This window comes from Cyprinus carpio, chromosome B14, assembly GCF_018340385.1.
Source record: "Cyprinus carpio isolate SPL01 chromosome B14, ASM1834038v1, whole genome shotgun sequence".
Taxonomy (NCBI): domain Eukaryota; kingdom Metazoa; phylum Chordata; class Actinopteri; order Cypriniformes; family Cyprinidae; genus Cyprinus; species Cyprinus carpio.
The window spans coordinates 14,457,133-14,478,053 of NC_056610.1; the positions used below are offsets into that span (position 1 = coordinate 14,457,133).

The window sequence follows — 20,921 nt, forward strand, 5'->3', positions numbered from 1 at the left end:
TTGTGTACATAATAATTACTATAACCTCCTGTGTAGTTTATTTTATCGCAACAGTGTACTGTTTATCAACATCACGTGTGTGGCGTGATGACGCCACAGCGAAGATGGCGGATTCGCTGTGTGGCGGAGCATCCGACGAAAAAGATCCCGAAAATGAAGATCACAAAGGGGTAAAATGTCCCCGGGCTGCTGCAGCCATATCGAGAAAGACAGACGTCTCAGGGTCGGCGGCGAAAATGACGGAAACTCTCGGATATTACGAGAAGCCCGCCGTTAAAGACGAGCAGCACGAGCATTCAGGTGAGCGCGAGCATCTGACAACTGACCTTCGCCTTTGCTTCCAACGTGGCTTTAAGTTTACCTGAATTTACGAATGCATGTGCCACATCTGAGTTATGTATAAAATGTTGTTTTGGCTAATATTCTGATAGCGTTCTTGCTAAGCAGTCGTTGAAACAAGCTTTAATTTTACGTTGTGTTCTTTGTTGAGTAGCCGTTTACAGGGCACATATATGTTGTATTCATTTTAAACATATGCATCAGAAATCTTTAGATCTAAAGTGCTCATGGGAAGCCTGAGTGGGTCATCTGAGGTCTCGTTTCTCTTAAACCGCTGTCTGGTTCTGGTCCAAACATGGTGTTAGGAACACATCCAGAGAGAAATGTGCACTTAAAAGCTGACCTCTCTAGCTCTTCTCCTGTCTAGTATTTACCGTCATTTAGAAAGTACTGCAGTGACAAAACTAGCACAACGTTGTTGCTTACATCTGTCAAAATATGTTGCAGGAAATAACAGTTGTGTAAACGCATCTTGCTATCCACAACTCTGAAATTGCATTCTAGTGGTTGAGCGATTCAACTGCTTAAATATCAATGTGACAGATATACTGTATATACACATAATACACCTAAAAAAGAAAAAGAAGAATTATTTCACCAAATATAAGTTCTATACAATCAAAAATGTTTGTACTTGTATATCCAAGTTCAGAAAGTTTTTGTAAGTTCTTGCATTACATTGTAAGTTATTGCTCTTTATTATTTTAATCTGCTTATACTAAATGGTCTAAAATGTAATGCCAACTTTTCTCTATTTGATAGTTGTCAACCTTTAAAAAACAGAGCTGTAAAGACAAAATGACTTACAAAACAAAAATCTCTAAAATTTGTCATTTGAAAACATAAAATGTCTATTGTCCAGTGACAAGGCTGCCATCAGACTTTGCACTGACCGAATCAATTGGTCACATGGGCACAGTTATTGGCTGATGCCAATAACTGTTCAATCAGTTTAATCAGTTTGTTTAAATAATTGTTATGGATATATTGTGTTATATATTGTGTTATGGATATATTGTGTTATGGATATATTGTGACGTTTGTATGCTTGTCATTTTGCTATTTTTGCAGTAATGTTGAAATGACTCTTTGTCGATCACTATAACTGTTGACTTATCAATTTAATAGCTTTAAACACTTTTTTTCTCTCTACCCTACAGACTCGGATGACTCTGACGAGCCGTCTCTGCTGAGGTTCATGTGTGCAGAGCTCACCAGGGGCTACTTCCTGGAGCACGACGGGGCCAAGTACACTGAGAGGAGGGAAAGGGTGTACACCTGCATGAGGATCCCCAGAGAGCTGGAGAGGGTGAGTCCCACAGTGCTCTTCTTTCTTTTAGTCTGTAACTTAAAAGAACACAAATTATAAACTTCACCTTCAAATTTGGTCATACGCATAGGCGGAAATCCCAGGGGGGTGATGACTACGTAAGCAATAATAAGATTACATGCTTGACAGATAGTAATGTCTACAACAGACTGCTATCAGATTTTCTAATTTGGCTCGGTCTCCCTGCCACACTAATAGTAGTAAGGCTTTACTCTGTGTATACATATCCTTGCAAGTACAATTTTAGCTGTATTATCTGTGTCCCCTTCAAAAATTGCTCTTGAGAAATTTGATGTTTAAAATTTCGTCAACTGTTAGTTGAAATTTACGCCCCTGGTCATATGTGTCACACTTCTCAGGGAAATTATTTTTTTTTTCTTCCGTATTTCTAACAGATTTTGGTATTTTCTTACCAGAAGTATGACCCATTTATCTGTGGGAAAATGCATGTATTTCATGCATGAACACTTTTTCAAATTTCTTATTAGGATAATTTATAAATATTATAAACGAAAGAGGAGGTTTAAGGTCTCCCAGCGATTTTCTGCCAAAAATAAAAGCTCTTTAGTTTAAGATTTAAGAAAGCAAGGAAAATAAGACATAAATACTGGCATTGTAGTTTTTCTCATTTGTAAAATAAAGAGTATTAAATATATTTTATCAATGGTAATATTACATTAGTAATGTGTTTTTATTTTATAATTTATTTAAAAAAAATAATTTGAATATTTTTTTTTATTTTTATTTTTGGTCCTTAGCTGATCACATGCCTGACTCTTATTTTTAATTTCATCATATTATCCATTCATTTAATAAATGAGTATACAGTTTTTTCATTTTACATTACAAGTCGAGATATTATTATATATCTAATATTATAAAATGTATTCTAATATATTCTAGACCATTTCAATGCTTTGTAGATGTTATCAAAATAGTATTTCAGATTTAAGAGCCTGAATTGTTGAATGCCACTAGATGGAGATATTGAGTTATGGAAAACTACCAAGCTTGGTCAAACTATATACTTTTTATTTTATTACCCTTATAATATTAATGAGATGGAAATTATTCATATAATGGGCAATATGCCTGAATTCAAATATTCACATAGTATTTTTACATCATGCTCAAGTCCTCAGGATCACACTCAGGTTTGTGTTGACAGCTGCGGTATGCGCACACAAAGACAGCTCTGTGACCTTGAAGGTGCTCCGCCCCTCAAACCCTAGAAAGAGCTCAGCAAACTCTCTAAACACCAGTGAGACGAGGGTTCATTGCTTACGTGGAAACAGTTTGTTCATTATGTTTGCAATGCACAGGTGAGAGGCTGGATCTGGAACTTCTGATTCCTGGTCAGTACAGATGGACTGAACACCAAAACAAGTCACAAACAGCTTTGCTGTTCTCCTCTCCTACGTTTTTGCATGCTTTATCTGGAAATACCATCCAGTTGGTAAACAGTTGAGCTGCATACCTAATAGATTTCCACATTGATTCAGATTGCTTTGAGCAGGTAGGGCTCATGTTTTCATCATCTTGCAGAGCTCTACAGTAGGAATGGCTGTTGGGTCCAGCTGATGAAACTGTCACTTGACCTATCACCCTGTACTTTGTTTTTGCTTTATTTTACACTTGTAGATCGTGCACATTTTTATGCTTTGCAAACTAAGTGGCTAAGGTTTTATCAAAAACATATATTTGCACTACTGTTCAAAAGTTTAAACTTGTTAACTTTTTAAAAATGTTTTTGAAAGAAGCCTTATGCTCAACAAGATTGCATTTGTTTTATCAAAAATAAAGCAAAATGGTACAATTGTGAAATATTATAATTTAAAATAACTATTATATATTTTAATATATTCTAAAACATTATTTATTTCTGTGATGGCAATGCTGAATTTTCAGCAGCCATTACTCCAGTCTTCAGTGTCACATGAAATCATTCTAATATGCTGATTTGGTGTTCAAGAAATTATTATTATCAATGATGAAAACAGTTGTGCTGCTTAATATTTTTGTGGCAACAGAGAAAAGCATTTGCTTTTCAGAATTCTTTAATAAATAGAAAGTTTAAAAAGAACAGCATTGATTTGTAATATTTTATCATGTTAATTTCTTAACTGTTACTTTTTATTAACTGAATGCATTTTTCTGAATAAAAATAATTTCAATGAAGGTAGTGTATTATTTATTTATTTATTTATTTATTTATTTATATTTGCACAAAGTTTAAATGGAGTGTAAAATAAATTTTGATACATACAAAGATGTAATATATATATATATACCAATGTGAAAGTATGTTGATAAAGTTTTAGTGATCACAGTGTAACACATGTAGCTGTGTTTCTGTTGTTATTGCAAAGAACATGTATAAGTATAAACTATTTATTTATTACTTGTACAGAAATCATGAATGTAATGGGAAGAATACATATACAAATATGCAGAATAAAAGAAAGTTCTTTGAAAATATTGTCTTTCCAAGCTCTTATCTGAACTACAGGCCTGCAGAACAGCTCCTCTTTGTTAAGTCCGGTCTTGATTTATCTTCCGTTGCCTTTTATTTTCTTTGTGCTTTGTTGAGAGGGTTCTAGTGGTCTGTGTTCGTCTCCTAACAAGCTCTCTTTGTTTTATAGCTGATGGTAAAAAATTGTCCCCTGGGATTCACACTCGTCCTTGACTTTAAAGAGCCAGTTGCTTGCGGTGCATGTTAATGTTTTAATTTGTTCTTAATAGTCTTTGTCTGAAACTGAAGAGTGCCTCCGAAAGATGAAAAATATTTTAAGGTTACTGACTGCTGGCAGACATATTCAAAATCTCCTTCAACACATTACATGCCTCGGTGCGCTCAAGCATGTGAAGCATCAGGATTCAGGGCCAAGGGCTTCCTTGACATGATGTCACAGTTATTTCTGTATAACTTGACTGAACATGAATTTCTGCTTTGCATATTGCATATCTGTGTGCAGGTGCTAATATCTCTGTTTGTGTCTTTCTACAGTTGATGATCTTTGGGATCTTCCTGTGTCTGGATGCCTTTCTGTACGTGTTCACCCTGCTGCCCCTGAGAACTTTACTGGCCTTTCTGAGGCTGTTGACGATACCCTGCTGCGGTCTTGGGTAACACATAATACTCAATATCTCTCTCTCAACAAAAAAAAAAGATACACTGGAATTCAAAACTTTTTTTTTTTTTTTTTTTGCTCACCTTTTATGCTCACGAAGGTTGCAGAAACACAGCAAATACAGTAATATTGTGAAATATGATTACAATATAAAATAGCTGTTTTCTATTTTAATATATATTTTTAGTGTGATTTATTCTTGTGATGCAATGCTGAATTTTCAGCCACCATTACTTCAGTGTTCAGTGTCACATAATTAATTCAGAATTAATTTGTGTTCTTAAACATTTCTTCTTATTATGCTTGTTGAAAACAGTTGTGCCCGATCTCTGTATTATTTGATGAATAGAAAGTTTAAAAAAATGTGTATGTTTTTAAATGGAGATCTTTTTTAAAATAATGTGTTTACTGTCTCTTTTGATCAATTTAATCCAAGCTTGTTGAGTAAAAGCATGTTACAAAATTTCTTTCAAAAAAGAAAATATTACTGACCCCAAAATTTTGAGCAGTAGTATATTTTCAGCTGAACTTAATATTTCAGGACGTTTCACTACCAGTCATCTTACAGTTGAAAATTTGATTAAAGTAAAGCCAGGTGCACACTGTGGAACTTTTTTTTTTTTTTTTTTGCTGCCTGAGACTTATTTTAGTAATTGTTCGTTTTTTATTACAAAGGAGAAGAGAAAGACGTTTAGTTAAAAAATTTGATTTTGGCTTATCTATGTGATACTCTACATAGTGTTCATATCACATTTTGTTCATACCATCAAAATGACCTCAAGCTTGCATTGAAGTGAGTGCCTCGGTTGCCCATCCACAACTGACTCCTGACACTCCGACTCTTCCCGTGTTTTTGTCGTCTTTCATGAACAGCATTGCCAAAGTGACTGAGTTTGCACAATTTAACTTCAGCTTCACATGTAAATTAAGATGTCATAACACGTTTAACTAAAACAGACGTTTAGTTGTTGGAAACATACAATTCACAAACGTAAAATATAGTTTGTCATTCAGTCTGCCTTGGCTCTTACCTAAGATCTCACAGGGGTGTATGCAATCTGACAAATAACAATCTCACAGGACAGAGTGTAAAAGAGTACAGTATACACTTTGCTTTAGCAGCGTCTGTAGTGTGTATTTGGCAGTGACTCTACTCTACTCATTAGAGATTTGGGTTGAGATGCATTGTGAATCGTTTTACAATCAGATTGTGACCAGATAAATTCTTATATGGTTTTAGAAACTAAATTTTCTCATTGTACTTTAATTCTGCCAGGTTCCTAATAAACAGGTGTGTGTTATTATTGACTTTTCCTCATATCAGAGTACAGTATAATGCCTAATGTGTGCCTCTCCCTCCTCCCATCAGCGCTAATGTTTGCCCTTATTGCAGACGGAGCAGGTAGGACACCTGTCTTCACTGTTTCACACAATCCCATCCTTCATTCTGTTTGATCCATATGTTTTATATAACGAGCATGTCACTGAAGCATTTGCCAACCTGGTAGAGTGTGTATGTCTCTGCCAGAGATAAATCTCTTTTTGCTTACGATATGATGGTGCAATAGTTTTAATTGTAACTCTCAGCTGCTGCCAAGTGAAGAGGTTTAATTTGGAGCTGTCAAGTGTCATTTTTGGCTGGCAGTGTTTGTGTTTCGTGACTGTGTGTGTCTGGCGCCAGTGTGACATAGAAGTGCTACATTACACGCCATCCTGCTGAAAAAACAAACAGCAGTTTAATCCAGCCTAAGATGGTTTGCAGAGTTTAGTTAGCTAGTTTAAGCTGATTTACTGTAGCTTGTTGGCCAACTAACCAGCTTCCTAAAAAAAAATCAATCTAGACTAGCTTGGTGACCATCCAAGACCAGCAAACCACTATAGACTGGTTTATGCTGTTTTTCCCTACTGCTTTTTTGTTTGTTTTGCTCTACTCTGGTGTATTTGGTGAGGATCTCATAAGTCATAGTGTCTTTTCCCTTCGCTTTAATCAAACTGCAAAGAGTTTTAACTGAATCCTAAGATCCGTAGCTACACTTAAAGATTTTATTAATACCTCACGGTCACATTTCCAGCTTCAGGAGATTATGTGCAGAAACATTCCTGTTTAAATGTAATTGAAGAGCTTACACGTCACACTCATGTTTTGATTTACTGTTACCTTTAGGACCCCTCATAATGAATAAGATCGTTCAAGTAATAAAACAGTAGCCTTTCAGGACAGTTCATTGCAGAATTAAAACCATTCAGCATTAAAATTCTGCATCTCATTTCTTCAACATGAGTCAAGGATATAAAGGACAAAAGCTTTCTTACACATAAGCCTGGCACTTTAGCACAAGCAGAAGCTGGCGCAGATGAAAGGCAAATAGCAGTATGTGCTTAGTATGCTTACAGAGAGACAGATTTCTTATCCCAGCTGTCAACTTTGAGTATGAGCCACTTTATATGAATTTCATATTTAAAGTGTAAATATTTATTTATTTATATATATATATATTATATATATATATATATATTATATATATATATATATATATTATATATATATATATATATATATATTATATTATTGTATTATATTTATACTAATGTATAAGGGTGTAATGGTACACAAACATGATGGTTCATTACAATATTATAATCAACACTCAACTTAAAAAAAATTGCACTCTGCACAGCCGTTTGAACAGTGATCCGTCACGACACATCAAAGAGCGCCAAAACTGCATTTATTGTTTGAATTTCCTGAAAAAAATGTACTGGAAGACTACACTGCTGTTCAAATGTTTTGAGTCAATAAGATTAAAGAAAAAAAGAAATTAATACTTTTATTTATCAAGGATCTTTTGATCAAAATTGACAGAAAAGACTGTATTTTGATCAAAATGCAGCCTTAGTGCATACAAAAACATTGTTGAACAGTAGTGTATATGTTTTCCTTTGGCACTACCTTGCCAAAATTACAATTACTATTAATTTATTTCTGTACAATGGTATTACAACAGTGATTTATTTTTATTTTTTTGTGTATGGGGGGGTCTGACGATCATAATCTTTGTGTGACAAAAAGCTCAGCTTTTTGTTGTCAGTTCTCAGTCTTGCTGTTTTCCTGAGGATGTTTGTGTTGATTGCTCCTCGTGAGTAGGAGTGTGATGCCTCAAGTGAAAATTAAAAATCCTTCTAGTTTTTCCTTTTTTATTCTCCCACCCACACCCAAGTCACAGCTCCGCTCCTCTAATAAATCTGATACCTTCAGTTCATTAGTTTTCTGCTGAAAGTGTCTTAATTGTGAACTAAGCAGAGAGTGATAGATGTCAATGCTAAACTTGTGTTATAATTTTTTTCTCATCGTCTGTACATGAAGACCATACATCAAACATCTGCATGGGTTTGGAGTTGTTTTTCTCTGGGTGTTTCTTCAGCTGCAGGCGTCTTTGATCTTGTGATTTCTTTTGCTAGTTAAATTGGTCTTTTGGCATGTCCAGCTTTCACAGAAAACCCACTAAATATTGAATAAATTACTCTGTGTTTGGGTCATCATAGTTTTGAAAATGTAAAAAATGACAATTTTAATAATGGATTTTTAATATATTTTATTATTTAAAATCTGGGTCTTAGCGAAGGAAATATAATAATCTAGACAAAAATGTGAAAAGTAGCAAATGGTGATAAGACCATTTTAATTTTGACATGCGTACAAAAAGAGAATGTGAAGTCTGTTAGTTAGTCCCTTGGCTGTAGTTGAAGAAATGCCCGTCTGTACGTTTCTCTGGTGTGAAAGAAAGCCAGTGCTTTCAGTGCGATGGGGTTTTGAAGCTGATGTGTGTAATCACTGCATTTGGCCTCATTTTGTAAACTCATAGGGCTATTTATAATTAATGTTCATTAAGCTTTTTCTGCAACTTGTTCTGACTCTCAGGCCTGTTTGATACACTTCTGCTGTGTGTTTGTGTTTATCAGTGGCTCTCGGTTCCTGCAGCCGGCTCAGGTGTGTGACCTGCTGAAAGGTTTAATAATGGTGCTCTGTTACTCCATGATGCACTACGTCGACTACGCCATGATGTACCACCTGATCCGCGGCCAGTCTGTCATCAAACTCTACATCATCTACAACATGCTGGAGGTATTGAACAGCTCTCAAACCCGTTTCATTTACTGGATCATTTGATAAAGGAATTAATCACCTAAAAATGACAACTCGTTTTGTTTCAAACCTGTATGCTAAACACGAAAGAAGAATGTTCATGCATCGTTTCCAGCATACAGGTTTAGATGAACATCAGGCTCTGTATTGACATTTTAATTTTGGGTAAATTAATGTCTGTGTCATTTCATCACTCAGGTGGCAGACCGTCTCTTCTCATCATTTGGACAAGACATTCTAGACGCTCTCTACTGGACGGCCACTGAACCAAAGTCACGGAAGAGAGCCCACATTGGAGTCATTCCCCATTTCTTCATGGCCGTCTTCTATGTCTGTATCATAATTTGTCTGATTTCTTGTTTTGATTTTTCTTACAGAGATTTTGTTGTAAATGATATGCTCTTTAATATTGATGTTGAAAGTGATTTAGTAGTTTTTTTTATCAGCCCTAATAAATATCAATGACAAAAGTAATTCATTGTCTGATTTCTTGTTCTGTTTCTTCTTATAGAGATTTTGTTGTAAATGATATTCTGTTGCATCTGATTCAGTATTATACAACTTGTAGCACAATAAATATCAATGACAAAAGTAATTCAATACAGTTGTTTTCCTCAATGTATAATTGTCTCAGTTCTGCATGCCATCCTCATCATGGTCCAAGCCTCTACACTAAATGTGGCCTTCAACTCGCATAACAAATCTCTGCTCACCATTATGATGTCCAACAATGTGAGTATATACACACAGTCAAACATTTTATGTGCAGACAACAGAATTGTCAGAATCATCCAGTTATTGTGTCACTATAGACATTTAAAAACTGTGTAATCAGAGTTTTTATAGGCTTGTGTTTGTTCACGTTTCAGTTTGTGGAAATCAAGGGAAGTGTGTTCAAGAAGTTTGAGAAGAACAATCTCTTTCAGATGTCCAACAGTGGTGAGTCAAAGTCCCAAAATCTCACTATAAAACCCACCAATTCACTGTTATTCAGGGAAAACACAAGACTATAGATAAATTAGAATGTTGTGGGAAAAGTTAATTTATTTCAGTAATCAACTCAAATTGTGAAACTTGTGTATTAAATAAATTCAATGCACACAGACTGAAAGTAGTTTAAATTCTTTTAAAATACTTCATAAGACCATTAAAAATAAAAACCCACCAATTCACTATCTCAACAAATTTGAATACTTCATAAGACCATTAAAAATAAAAAAAATTCCAAAAACAAAAAGCAACAAATCATCAACAGCATAAATAATAAATAAAAAAAAAAATAAAATGAAAAAAAAAAAATAATAAAAAAAGAAATGTTTCTTAAACATCAAATCAGCATATTAGAATGATTTCTGAAGAATCATGTGAAACTAAAGACCAGAGTAATGGCTCCTGAAAACTCAGGAATAAATGAAATTTTTAAATTTAAATTGCATTAATTTTCACAAATATTTCAGTGTTTTTACTGGTTTAAAATAAATTCAGCCCTAGTTTGCATAAAATACTCCTAATGACTCCAAACTGTGTGTGTCACGGTACTTTTGTTTTACTATATTCATGTTGTTTAAGGTGCTACAAAGAATACTATATTACCAACCAAGCAAATTGTTTTATACACTGGGAATATTACAGCACTGTGCCTCAGTTCTGGTTATTTAAAGCAACTAGTAGGGTGTATGTCGTCTTTATCACTTGGAGAGTCAAGGCAGGTGAAGGTGCAGCATTGAACATTGTGTGTGGGCTGACTCAGAAACATTATAGCATCTTTTTGAAATGCTAATCAAAGCTCTAAAGAGCTTTCTGATAACGCTCTGAGATGCTGACAGACTGTGGTGCCGTTTGAGTGCCTGTTTCCTACAGTGCCCATCCTCTTTATGAAAGACACGCTGATATACTGTAATCAGCACCTATTCTCCCTTCCGCTGTTTACTCTATCCTCACTTTCAAACGGCCACTAAATCTTGTGGTTGTCCATTCAAGACTTTGTGATGGAATAATTCCTCAAGTTACTATTCATACACAACCTGCTGCAAACATACCATCCTTTGAAGTCTTACAAACTTAAAGCTTTATTTGTTGACTGTCGTTTCCCCTCACATTTTGCTGGGATTGGAGAAAGAGGGGCTTTGTGAAAATAACTTGCTGAATTTGTGTTGCTTATATGTTCTGTCCTACAGATATCAAAGAGCGGTTTACCAATTATGTTTTGCTCCTCATCGTGTGCTTGAGGAACATGGAGCAGTTTTCCTGGAACACAGGTCCGGATTAAGACTTTGATTAAAATTCTTAATTGAAAACGCAGGCATTTTTTAAAGTGCAATCTGTTTTCTTTTTAGACTAGTAGTTGGTTTATTGTAGCATCAGTATCTAGCTTTTATATATAAGTTTTATATATAATATTTATCATATAATGGTGGTACTTACCTAGAGGAATAGGCCTAGTTCACCCAAAAATTAAAATGTGCTGAAAACGCATCAACCTCAGGCCAACCGATATGTAGATGAGTCTGTTTCTTCATTAAAACAGAATGAGAGTCCAAATAGCTGAAAAACATCAATAATCCACAAATTTACCTGGATTGTTGTGATGTTTTTATCTGCTGTTTGAACTCTCATTCTGACGGCACCCATTCACTGCAGAGGATCCATTACTGAGCAAGTGATGTAATGCTGAATTTCTCCAAAACTGTTCTAATGAAAAAACAAACTCATCTACAACTTGAATGGCCTGAGGATAAGTACATGTTCAGCAAATCTTCAACAATGCTTGGTTAATCTGTTAACAGTGTTGATATTGCTCGTAGATCACCTCTTGGTGCTGCTTCCTGATGTCGTCATGGTAATCACGTCTGAAGTTATGGTTGACGTCGTCAAGCACGCTTTCATCACTAAATTCAATGATATCACAGCTGATGTGAGAGCCACAGATTTGTACTTGATTTTCAAAATAATCCATCACAAAACCACAAGTGCACATAGACAGGGCCGTAAAGTGCGCTAACAAAGTGCACTAACATAGCCCTAAATATAGGCACCACATATGAATTTTGCATTTCCATCATGTTCTTTAGGTCTACAGTGAATATAAAGCCAGCTTGGCCTTTGAACTTGTCAGCAGTCGACAACAGAATGTAAGTAAAAGTTTAAGTTATGGATGTACTTATTTAAAAAGGGAAGAAAGAAAAGTTTAAAAAAGAATATGAATAGGAAATATGGTTGATTCATGTACAGGCCTACACAGACTATAGCGATTCAGTGGCAAGAAGGATGGGCTTCATTCCTTTGCCTCTTGCTGTACTGGTGAGAAGATATTTTCACTTGTTTTCCTACTCTGGTTATTATTGCACATATCTTTTTGGATTCATTTGTAAGGTAGCCAAAAAATACTATCTGGAACAATATAAATGTTTTTTTTTTTTTACTATGTATTTTCATGTTTACCAACATACTAATTACAAATTGCAAAGTGACACATTAAAAAACAAATTATATGTTACTGCTATTATTCAAGACTAACACATTGCATATGTGATGCTGAAGATGGTTTTGTTTTTGTCTCTGTCAGCTGATTCGAGTGGTGATGAGCTCTGTGAAGATCCAGGGCGCTCTCTCATCTGTCTGTCTGCTCCTCTTTTATCTTGGGTAAATGAATTACCTTAAAGTGTATGGTATCACATAATGTGTCATTTTGACTGCATCAGTTAGCATACAACATAATCTCCACAGACCTAGAGTATTTGATTGTTCTGTTTTCAAACTGTGTAAATGTACATCTGTGAACATTCTGTGAGCAGTTTTGGCCGGATTCCTCATTAGAGGTGGTTGTACTGCTATAGTTTTTAAATCATGTAGCAATGCAGTATGATTAAGTTGCAGGGAAAGGTTTTTGTTCTAATGAAATTAATACTTTTATTCTGCAAAGATGCATTGAATTTATTAACAGTGACAGCAAAGGCTTTGACAACATTTCAAAAGATTTTGGTTTCAAATAAATGCTGATTCCTGAAAAAAGCATCACATTTCCACAAAAATTTTAAGCAACTATTCGCAATGCATGATTATAAGAAATGTTTCAAAATCGCCATAATCAGCATATTAGAATGATTTCTGAAGGATCATGTGACACTAAAGACTGATGAAAATTCAGCTTTGCCATCAAATTATATTTAAGAATATTTTAAAATAGAAAAAGTAGTTAAATTCCAATAACATTTAACAATATTACTGTACTGTATTTTTTGACCAGATAAATGCATAAGATTTCTTTCAAAATTGACTGAACCCAAACTTTTAAATGGTAGTGTATTTTAAAGGGATACTCCACCCCAAAATGAAAATTTTGCCATTAATCACTTACCCCCATGTCATTTCAAACCTGTAAAAGCTCCGTTCGTCTTTGGAACACAATTTAAGATATTTTAGATGAAAACCGGAAGGTTTGTGACTGTCCCATAGACTGTCAAGAAAATAACAGTGTCAAGGTCCATAAAAGGTATGAAAGTCATTGTCAGAATACTCCATCTGCCATCAGATGTGCAATCTGGGTTACATGAAGCGACGGGAACACTTTTTGTACGCGAAGAAAACAAAAATAACGACTTTATTCAACAATTCATTTGAAAAACAGTCTCCTCTGTGTCTCTTTATATCACTGTATGCTGTGTATGCTCTTCTGTGTCATCTGCGCCAAAAGGATGCGCTATTTTCTTTCAAATCAAATCGAAATACACATAGAAACAGCGCATCCATATGCCACGGATGACACAGAAGAGCATACACAGCTTACAGTAATATGGAGAGACACAGAGGAGACTGTTGACAGAGGAAATGTTGAATAAAGTCATTATTTTATTTTTCTTTGCTTACAAAAAGTATTCTCGTCACTTCATAACGTTACGGTTGAACCACTGATGGCAGATGGAGAATTCTGACGATTTCTTTCATACTTTTCTGGACCTTGACACTGTTATTTGTTTGGAAGTCTATGGGACAGTTACAACCCTCCCGGTTTTCATCCAAAATGTCTTAAATTGTGTTCCGAAGACGAACAAAGCTTTTACGGGTTTGGAACGACATGGGGGTAAGTGATTAATGACCAAATTTTCATTTTGGGGTGGAGTATCCCTTTAAGTAAAAACTGCTTAATGTAGTGTGGTTAGCTGTCCTTTTTAGCCAAAGTAGTTGATCGTAGAGTAGTTAGTAACATTTTTGCAATATTTTGTAAGTAGCCTGTCCAATACAAGATTGTAATTGCAAGTTTACATTTTTTGATTGTTTTGTTTGATTCTGCAGGTTGATAACAATGAAAGTATTGAATAGTATAGTTATTCTGGGCAAGTCCTGTCGCTATGTGAAGGAAGCTAACATGGAGTAAAATCTTTAAAAAACACACTGCCCAAACCTCAAAACAAAAAACCAAAAAACCAAAAAATCAAAAACCTCCCCCACCCTCAGGTAACACCAGTTTGATTATTCAATAGTTCAGACTTTGTTTCTCAAACTCATGTGACTCATTTTTTTGTGCTGAGGGAATTTTCAAGGAATCATGTTGCTCTTTTGCTTTGTTTCTTTACCTCTTTTTAGCTGAACCTAAAGTGCAGCGCCCCTCCAAGTCCATCACCAAGCAGCCGAGCCCAAGAGCGAAGCCTTTTCCCCCGGCTCCACCTCCTGTAACTGAGGTGACCAGTGACCCGCCCCCAGATTCTCCTCCTAAACCAGAGGAGAGCAGCAGCGAGACGCCACAATCTACTGAACTTAAACACAGAGCCACCAACAAAGATCTGTTGGAGATTGACCGCTTCACAATATGCGGCAACCGAATCGGGTGAACTACACCCCATCACCATAGTAACTGCTCAGGAACGAAAGTGGAGAAGACTCAGAGTCTGAGTCTGAAATAATTGCAAAGGCTTTCGAGTGAGTTCTTCAGCGGTGGCTACTGTTTAACTCTAACTGGAAAATTACTCGTTTTGCCGTCCTCTCTGCTTCCATTTCTGTGGAATATCTACAAAAGGAAGCAGATCTTGTGCGTAAAGCATTTCAAATCAAAATGAGTCTGTTCACGCTCGGCAGCCTGGCAAATCACACGACGTAGAATCTACTGTAGTATATGTTGCTTTAGGATATATTTGTCTCGATTTTATCGAAAAATCTTGAACTTCTTACAAACTTACAACTGATGCATATAAATGGATGAAGTTATATATATTCACACACTTTTGGCTTAGAATAACATGCTAAACAGGTTTGCCAATAATGCTGCCATTAGAATTGATGAGTCTGGCAAATATTTATTTTTAGAACTTGATGTTGAAGTCTGTATTGTAATAGATACATTTCTTTAAAAGACATGACTCACAGAAAGGGAAGGTTTAGCTAATCTAATGCCAGGCTGCTTGATAATTCAGCTCTGTATAATATACATGGTGCCAATCCAGCTGACTTAACTTTGCACTGATTTACCACATTGTCTTAAGCTGTACAGAATATTTTTGTGTTTCTAAGTATGAAAGTTTACACCAGCTATGAAAGAGCAAATAACTGTTTCATATGAAGTGTAACGAAATGAGTGGTTGTTTTTTTTGAATGCACATTGTTAGTGTATTTTGAAATGCAAATCATCTGTGACCAATCTGAGAGATTATTGTTTGATATAATTCATATTTTTGTTGTTTTAAATGTAATTAAATTATTATCCAGTAATTAGTAGTTCAGTATCATGTTTATACTGTTTTATAATGGTGCTTGGAAGGTGAGGAAAGTTGAATGTCAATCTAAGTCTGTGCAGCCTATGTCTAGAATTTACCTCCAGTATAGTCATGAGGTACAGACGTACCAAATGACAAGCGACTTGAAAATGGATGTTTCGTCATTCTCTTTTTGACTAAAAATGTTTTTTGAGAAGTGTTCCTGCCATGATCTGAAGTATGCATAATTTGCATCTGAGTATATTGTATTTTGTTTTATTATCATTGTAAAAAATTTAATTACTATTTTTGGAGAGATTCTGAACAGGGTTGCACAGGTAGTTGTCCTCACGGTGTGTTCTCATTTTTTGTTTTTAAAATGTACCATAATGCTAAAAAGTAGTTTCATATGTGAATGTTAAAGACTAAACCATTTGTTTTTCTGTAATTCCATCCCTGTTTTGGGGACGGCAAATAAAAGTTGTTTTGTAATGTGTGCGCCATATGTTTTATATTACACGAGTTTACACAGAAACATGTGTTTTTGGTGCTGTGACTGGTCGTCATATTGTAAGTATTTTACAGTTTTTATTCACCTTGTAGTTTTATCAGTCAGAATGCATTCTCCTCGCTCCATTAAATTGCGCCTACGTTTCTGACAGCCCGAGACAGTAATCTGACCTTTTCTCTTACAGAATTCGCCGACGGTGACGGACGGCTAATAAATCCGCCTTCAGCCGCCTCCGTTTCCATGTGTATGAGGCAATGTTTACCTCCCCTACTCCCACCACAAACCTCACTGTCCTTCTCCATCAAGACCTCCAGATAGCAGGTACCTTCTTGATGCTAAGACAATCAGTAAGCACGGAGGAGGAAGAGCTAGAATAAAGAAATCCTTTTGAAATTTTACTCTTAAGTACAATTTCTGTAGTAGATATCCTTAATGGTGTTTTATCTCAATGTATTTATGTTGTTGAGAGTATTTTGCAGGACTAACCAGTGTGGTTGCCCTCTGATGTCACCATGGTAATCTGTCATTGTCCTGCTTGCCATGTCGGAAATGAATAATTTCTTGTCCAAACAGGCTGCCGGGGTTCTGACACTGTTGGATTTTGTCTTTGTTCAACAATGTCTGACACACAGAACATTCTGCCGCCATTGCATTCTTCACAGAATCCTTTAATCCACAGCTAGAAAGAGAATTTAATCAAGTGAAGTCCTGCTCTGATATCATTTCTGAACCTCCCTCACATTCTTTATGAATTAAGCAGTTGTTTCCCAGAATATAGTGAAGGAATAACATACCTGGTTTAAAATTAAAGGACTTTTGCTGTAGATAGACTTCCATTGGCCTTGTGGACTTGCGAAGTAAAAAGTGACATAACAGTTATGGACGATAACTGCAATGTATATCAATAATGTCAAATTAAATTAGGCTTGATGACATCAGTGTAATATAGAGTCTCTCTGTGTATTTAAGCTGTGCATATGAATGAAATACACAAAGTACTTTGTGATCTTGTTTGTTTTAATGCCTTTGATGTCTTAATAAAATCAGGAAAAAAAAAAATTAGTCATGTGAGAGATGTGAGCCCACTCAGTGGGTGAACTTATTGCCTAATACATGAAAAGCTGAACGAGTAGATAAAATCCAGAAGTTTGAAAAGAAAATCCTCCATGTGTGTTGCTTATGTATCAGCATCTCCCACATATTCTCCCCTGCTGCACCTTATGACTCTGGAGACTGATTTCACCAATATACCTATAAATAAAAATCAGGTTTCAAGTAGGACTGTGTTTGTTTGACAGGAAAATGTGTTCTACTGAAGTTCTGCTCAGCCTCTAGCATTATAATGATGGATGTCAGTTTGTCAATGATGTTCCGCATGTTCAATCCACCAGGTAAACATATTTATTTTATAAGGAATGGTCAAAGTAATAAAACCTTGGAGAATTTACCATGACAACTAGTTTCCACCAAGATCTTAATACGTGTTAATGCTCAAAACGAAAATGGCTTAAGTAAGAACTTATGCAGTAGTAAAGCAAAGTGATGCCATTTTGGTTTTGCTGTTTACCAAGAAAAAAAATGAGAAACAGTGCACCAAAATATAACACTGCCGTTGTTGTTAGGCATTAGAGCATTTTGATATAAATTCTTTAACGTGAGATAAACCATTTAATACCACAAAATGTATTAATTTAATAATATTGTATTATTGATTTAAAAAAGTTAACTGATGAATGGTATCAATAGCCTACTCGACACCTATAAATGTTTCCAGGATTAAAAAAATAAAAGAAAAATAAAACCAAAGTCAAAATACAATAAAAATAATACAATACACTAGTTACTTAGTTTGAAAACAATTAGCCATAAAAAACCTTACCAATAAAAACCTAATTATTATTTTTTTTTTCGTTAGCCTAGCAAATATTACACTTTTGAACTAAAAATTAATCATTATTTTTGTCAAGAAGTATTCATGATAAAAAAGCCTAATTTAAATCACTTCGTCTCTCATCTTTATATTTGAATACACGGGGATTCACTAGTACCTACTTCAGCTTTGAAAACCGGCCGTTGCCATGATAACAAATCGTCTCCGGACAGCAGGACTTTATTTTTTTTTTTTCCTAGCCTAGCACTAAACTATTACAAACTTTTTTTTGTGCTGGGGACACTTAACACACCATCAATAGCCAACATTCAGAAAACCCAACCTTAAATCACTACGACTCACAAAATCATACCACAAACCAATCACCCACCCAAACTTAGCCGACAAGACCATCAACAAACGTCATGTGATTTCTTGAACTTCCTGAGAAAAGCCTCAAATCTTAAATCACTTCGTCTTAATAATCAATCTTTTTTGCAGCCTGACAGGCGGGTAGCACCGAGGTGAGAACTGTGGGGGCGGAGACCGTTAGGCAAAGGTAAGGCGACGGGGGGCCCCCAAAGCCAAGGGGATGCCTAATGCTTCACATAGGAGATGCGCATTAAGCGCGGTACACTACGGTTGCCTCAGTGGCTTTACGCTCATCATCGTGCTGCGCGTAGCCTTGTGTATCGCGGGTAGCAAAATAAAATTTTATGACTGACCTGACTGCCGCACCGCGAAGTTCCCTCTTTCCCAGGAGCCGCTTCGCCAGCGGAGGGAGCTGCCATTCATCAACATGATATCGCTTCTCTAATTTTACAGCAGGACTTGAGAAATCTCCGAACAGCTATTGTCCAAGCTATTCTTAGTATTTGATTTTTATCAGACCCGGCACGATAATTTTTGTGCAGATTAACTTCTCGGAAGGGGAGAGCTTCTAATGGGTCCACAGTCACTTGAATTCATCCCTTCAGCACTAGAATGAAAACAGTAATCATGCATCAAAAATACAGTGTGAACAACGAGGACTGATTTTTCTGTGCTGGGAAGTGAGCTTGACGTCATGGGAAAAATCCAGGACAGTGCAAAGAAAGAGAAGTAATAGGAAGCAGTCTAATAGACACTCCTTTGCTGCTATCCAGCGCGCTCTGTTACAACTTTGGATTTCAAAAATGCCTCGTCAGGTGTGCCTCACGGAGTTTTAAGATATGTCGATACTGTTTCAGTTGAGACAGCTCAAACATTTTTAGTCTGGGAGCCTGGGGAAACCATTGGGAAAATATTCATTTAACATTTAGAACAGATAAAAATGCAATTAAGCGATTTTCCTTAACTCATGTGGTTTGTGATTATATATTTTTAATTGAACCCCCTAAGTTCCTGAAATAAAATGGTGAGCTCAGTCTTTGTGAGCTGTTTTTGTTTAGAGCTTTACCGGAAACCCACTATCTTTCTGACTCCAAAAGCACCACAAGAAACCTCAAAATCTCAGATTTTCAGACCAATACTCTTGATTATATAATTCGAATCGAGTTTTTCATTTTATATATTTTGTTTTATGTTTAAAACTAAAAAAAACGGTAAATCAATTGCTATTTCTGCCCCATTTTTTGCAAATGTTAAATGTAAATTAAAGAATCTTAGAACAACATAAAAAATGTAGAAACATACCATATCATGAGCAGGTAGATGCAAGCATTCAGGTGTGAGAGTGTGCAAAAAAATGTATAGGGCGGGTTGAATACATTATATCTTAAATATTCACAACAACATCCTTCATGTCTCAGTGGTGGGTTGGAAGGTGTGAGGGGTTGAATACAGTTGGTCTGTTGTATTCCCCACCTCCTCCGTGTTCGTCATTATTTGGTAAATCTTGAGATTAAGATTGTGCACCTGTGAGTCACTGTCCTAATGAGCTAAAACGCTAATCTGGAATGCCATATGTTCCTGTTCTTGTATTTTCCAGCCTGCCACAGGTGGATATAACCCGGTTCCTGGAGGAATCCCAGTCATATACACCCATTTCAGATTGTGGAGAACTTTAATTAAGAGCTGAGTTGCATCAAGTGTTCGATTAGACATCCAAAAATGTGTACTATAAGTGGTCCTCTAGGTTCGAGGTTGGGAACAGCTGAGATTTTGCTGTTGTACTTGTCATCTTATACATTCTGCTATGTGTGTACTCTTCTGTTTCTAATGGTTATAAATCCTTCATTTTTCTGCAGCTTGCTCGTTTCTCATCTAGTGATGATCCCCCTCTAGCAGTAGGTCTAAATCATCCGTACATTCATCTTTTGAACGCATGTGGCACTGACGGCGTTCTGTTTTCTTTTTTCCCCTTTTTCTTTTTTTTTCTTCTCTTTCATTCTCAAATAAAAATAGCCACAGCTGTAGCCTTTCAGCAAATTAATTAGAATGATAAAAGCTCTCTGACAGGCCTCCAGTATGATAATTCAGCCCACTGTGTTTGATTTGCAAGAAAAAGACAGCTGCGACAGACATAACTCAGGTTCTGCTTGATTTGTTCTCTGGAACTACATATGTTTGTGCCAGTCTTGGAAGTCATTTCATAGCGTGGATTTTTCAGGCGTTTTCCGCGAACTGATTTAAGAAGGCTGGTCAGACATGCTCAAATCCTTTGATCCTTAAATCTGAATGGACTTTGACAAGTGAAAGTAAGGACACTGGTGTGTGTGATGGTAACCCCTTCTTCTTCAAAAGAAACTGCCTTTAGACCTACGAAGCTTCTCATAAGATCAAAGCGCACTGGGGGACGATGGTTCGGTAATAGCCTATTAATTGCTCATTTTAAAGGTCTCTAGTTTCACAGAGTTATATTGCCAGGAAATATATTAGAGAGCACTTGGGAGCTCTTTGTTCTCAGACACTGACCTGGCTGTCCTGACT

General features: G+C 35.9%; 1 protein-coding gene across 1 annotated transcript; it reads left to right on the forward strand.

Moving 5' to 3' along the window:
• Window positions 1-83: 83 nt before the first annotated feature.
• On the forward strand, window positions 84-16,122 carry LOC109102483 (transmembrane anterior posterior transformation protein 1 homolog). Its single transcript, XM_042738194.1, is given in 16 exon segments — window positions 84-300; window positions 1,500-1,648; window positions 4,677-4,795; window positions 6,170-6,202; window positions 8,761-8,923; window positions 9,143-9,278; window positions 9,579-9,676; window positions 9,814-9,883; window positions 11,122-11,202; window positions 11,749-11,858; window positions 12,016-12,075; window positions 12,176-12,244; window positions 12,510-12,586; window positions 14,237-14,314; window positions 14,316-14,398; window positions 14,528-16,122. Coding segments are annotated over 16 exon segments (1,767 nt in total). The 5' UTR covers window positions 84-104; the 3' UTR covers window positions 14,773-16,122.
• Window positions 16,123-20,921: the final 4,799 nt, after the last annotated feature.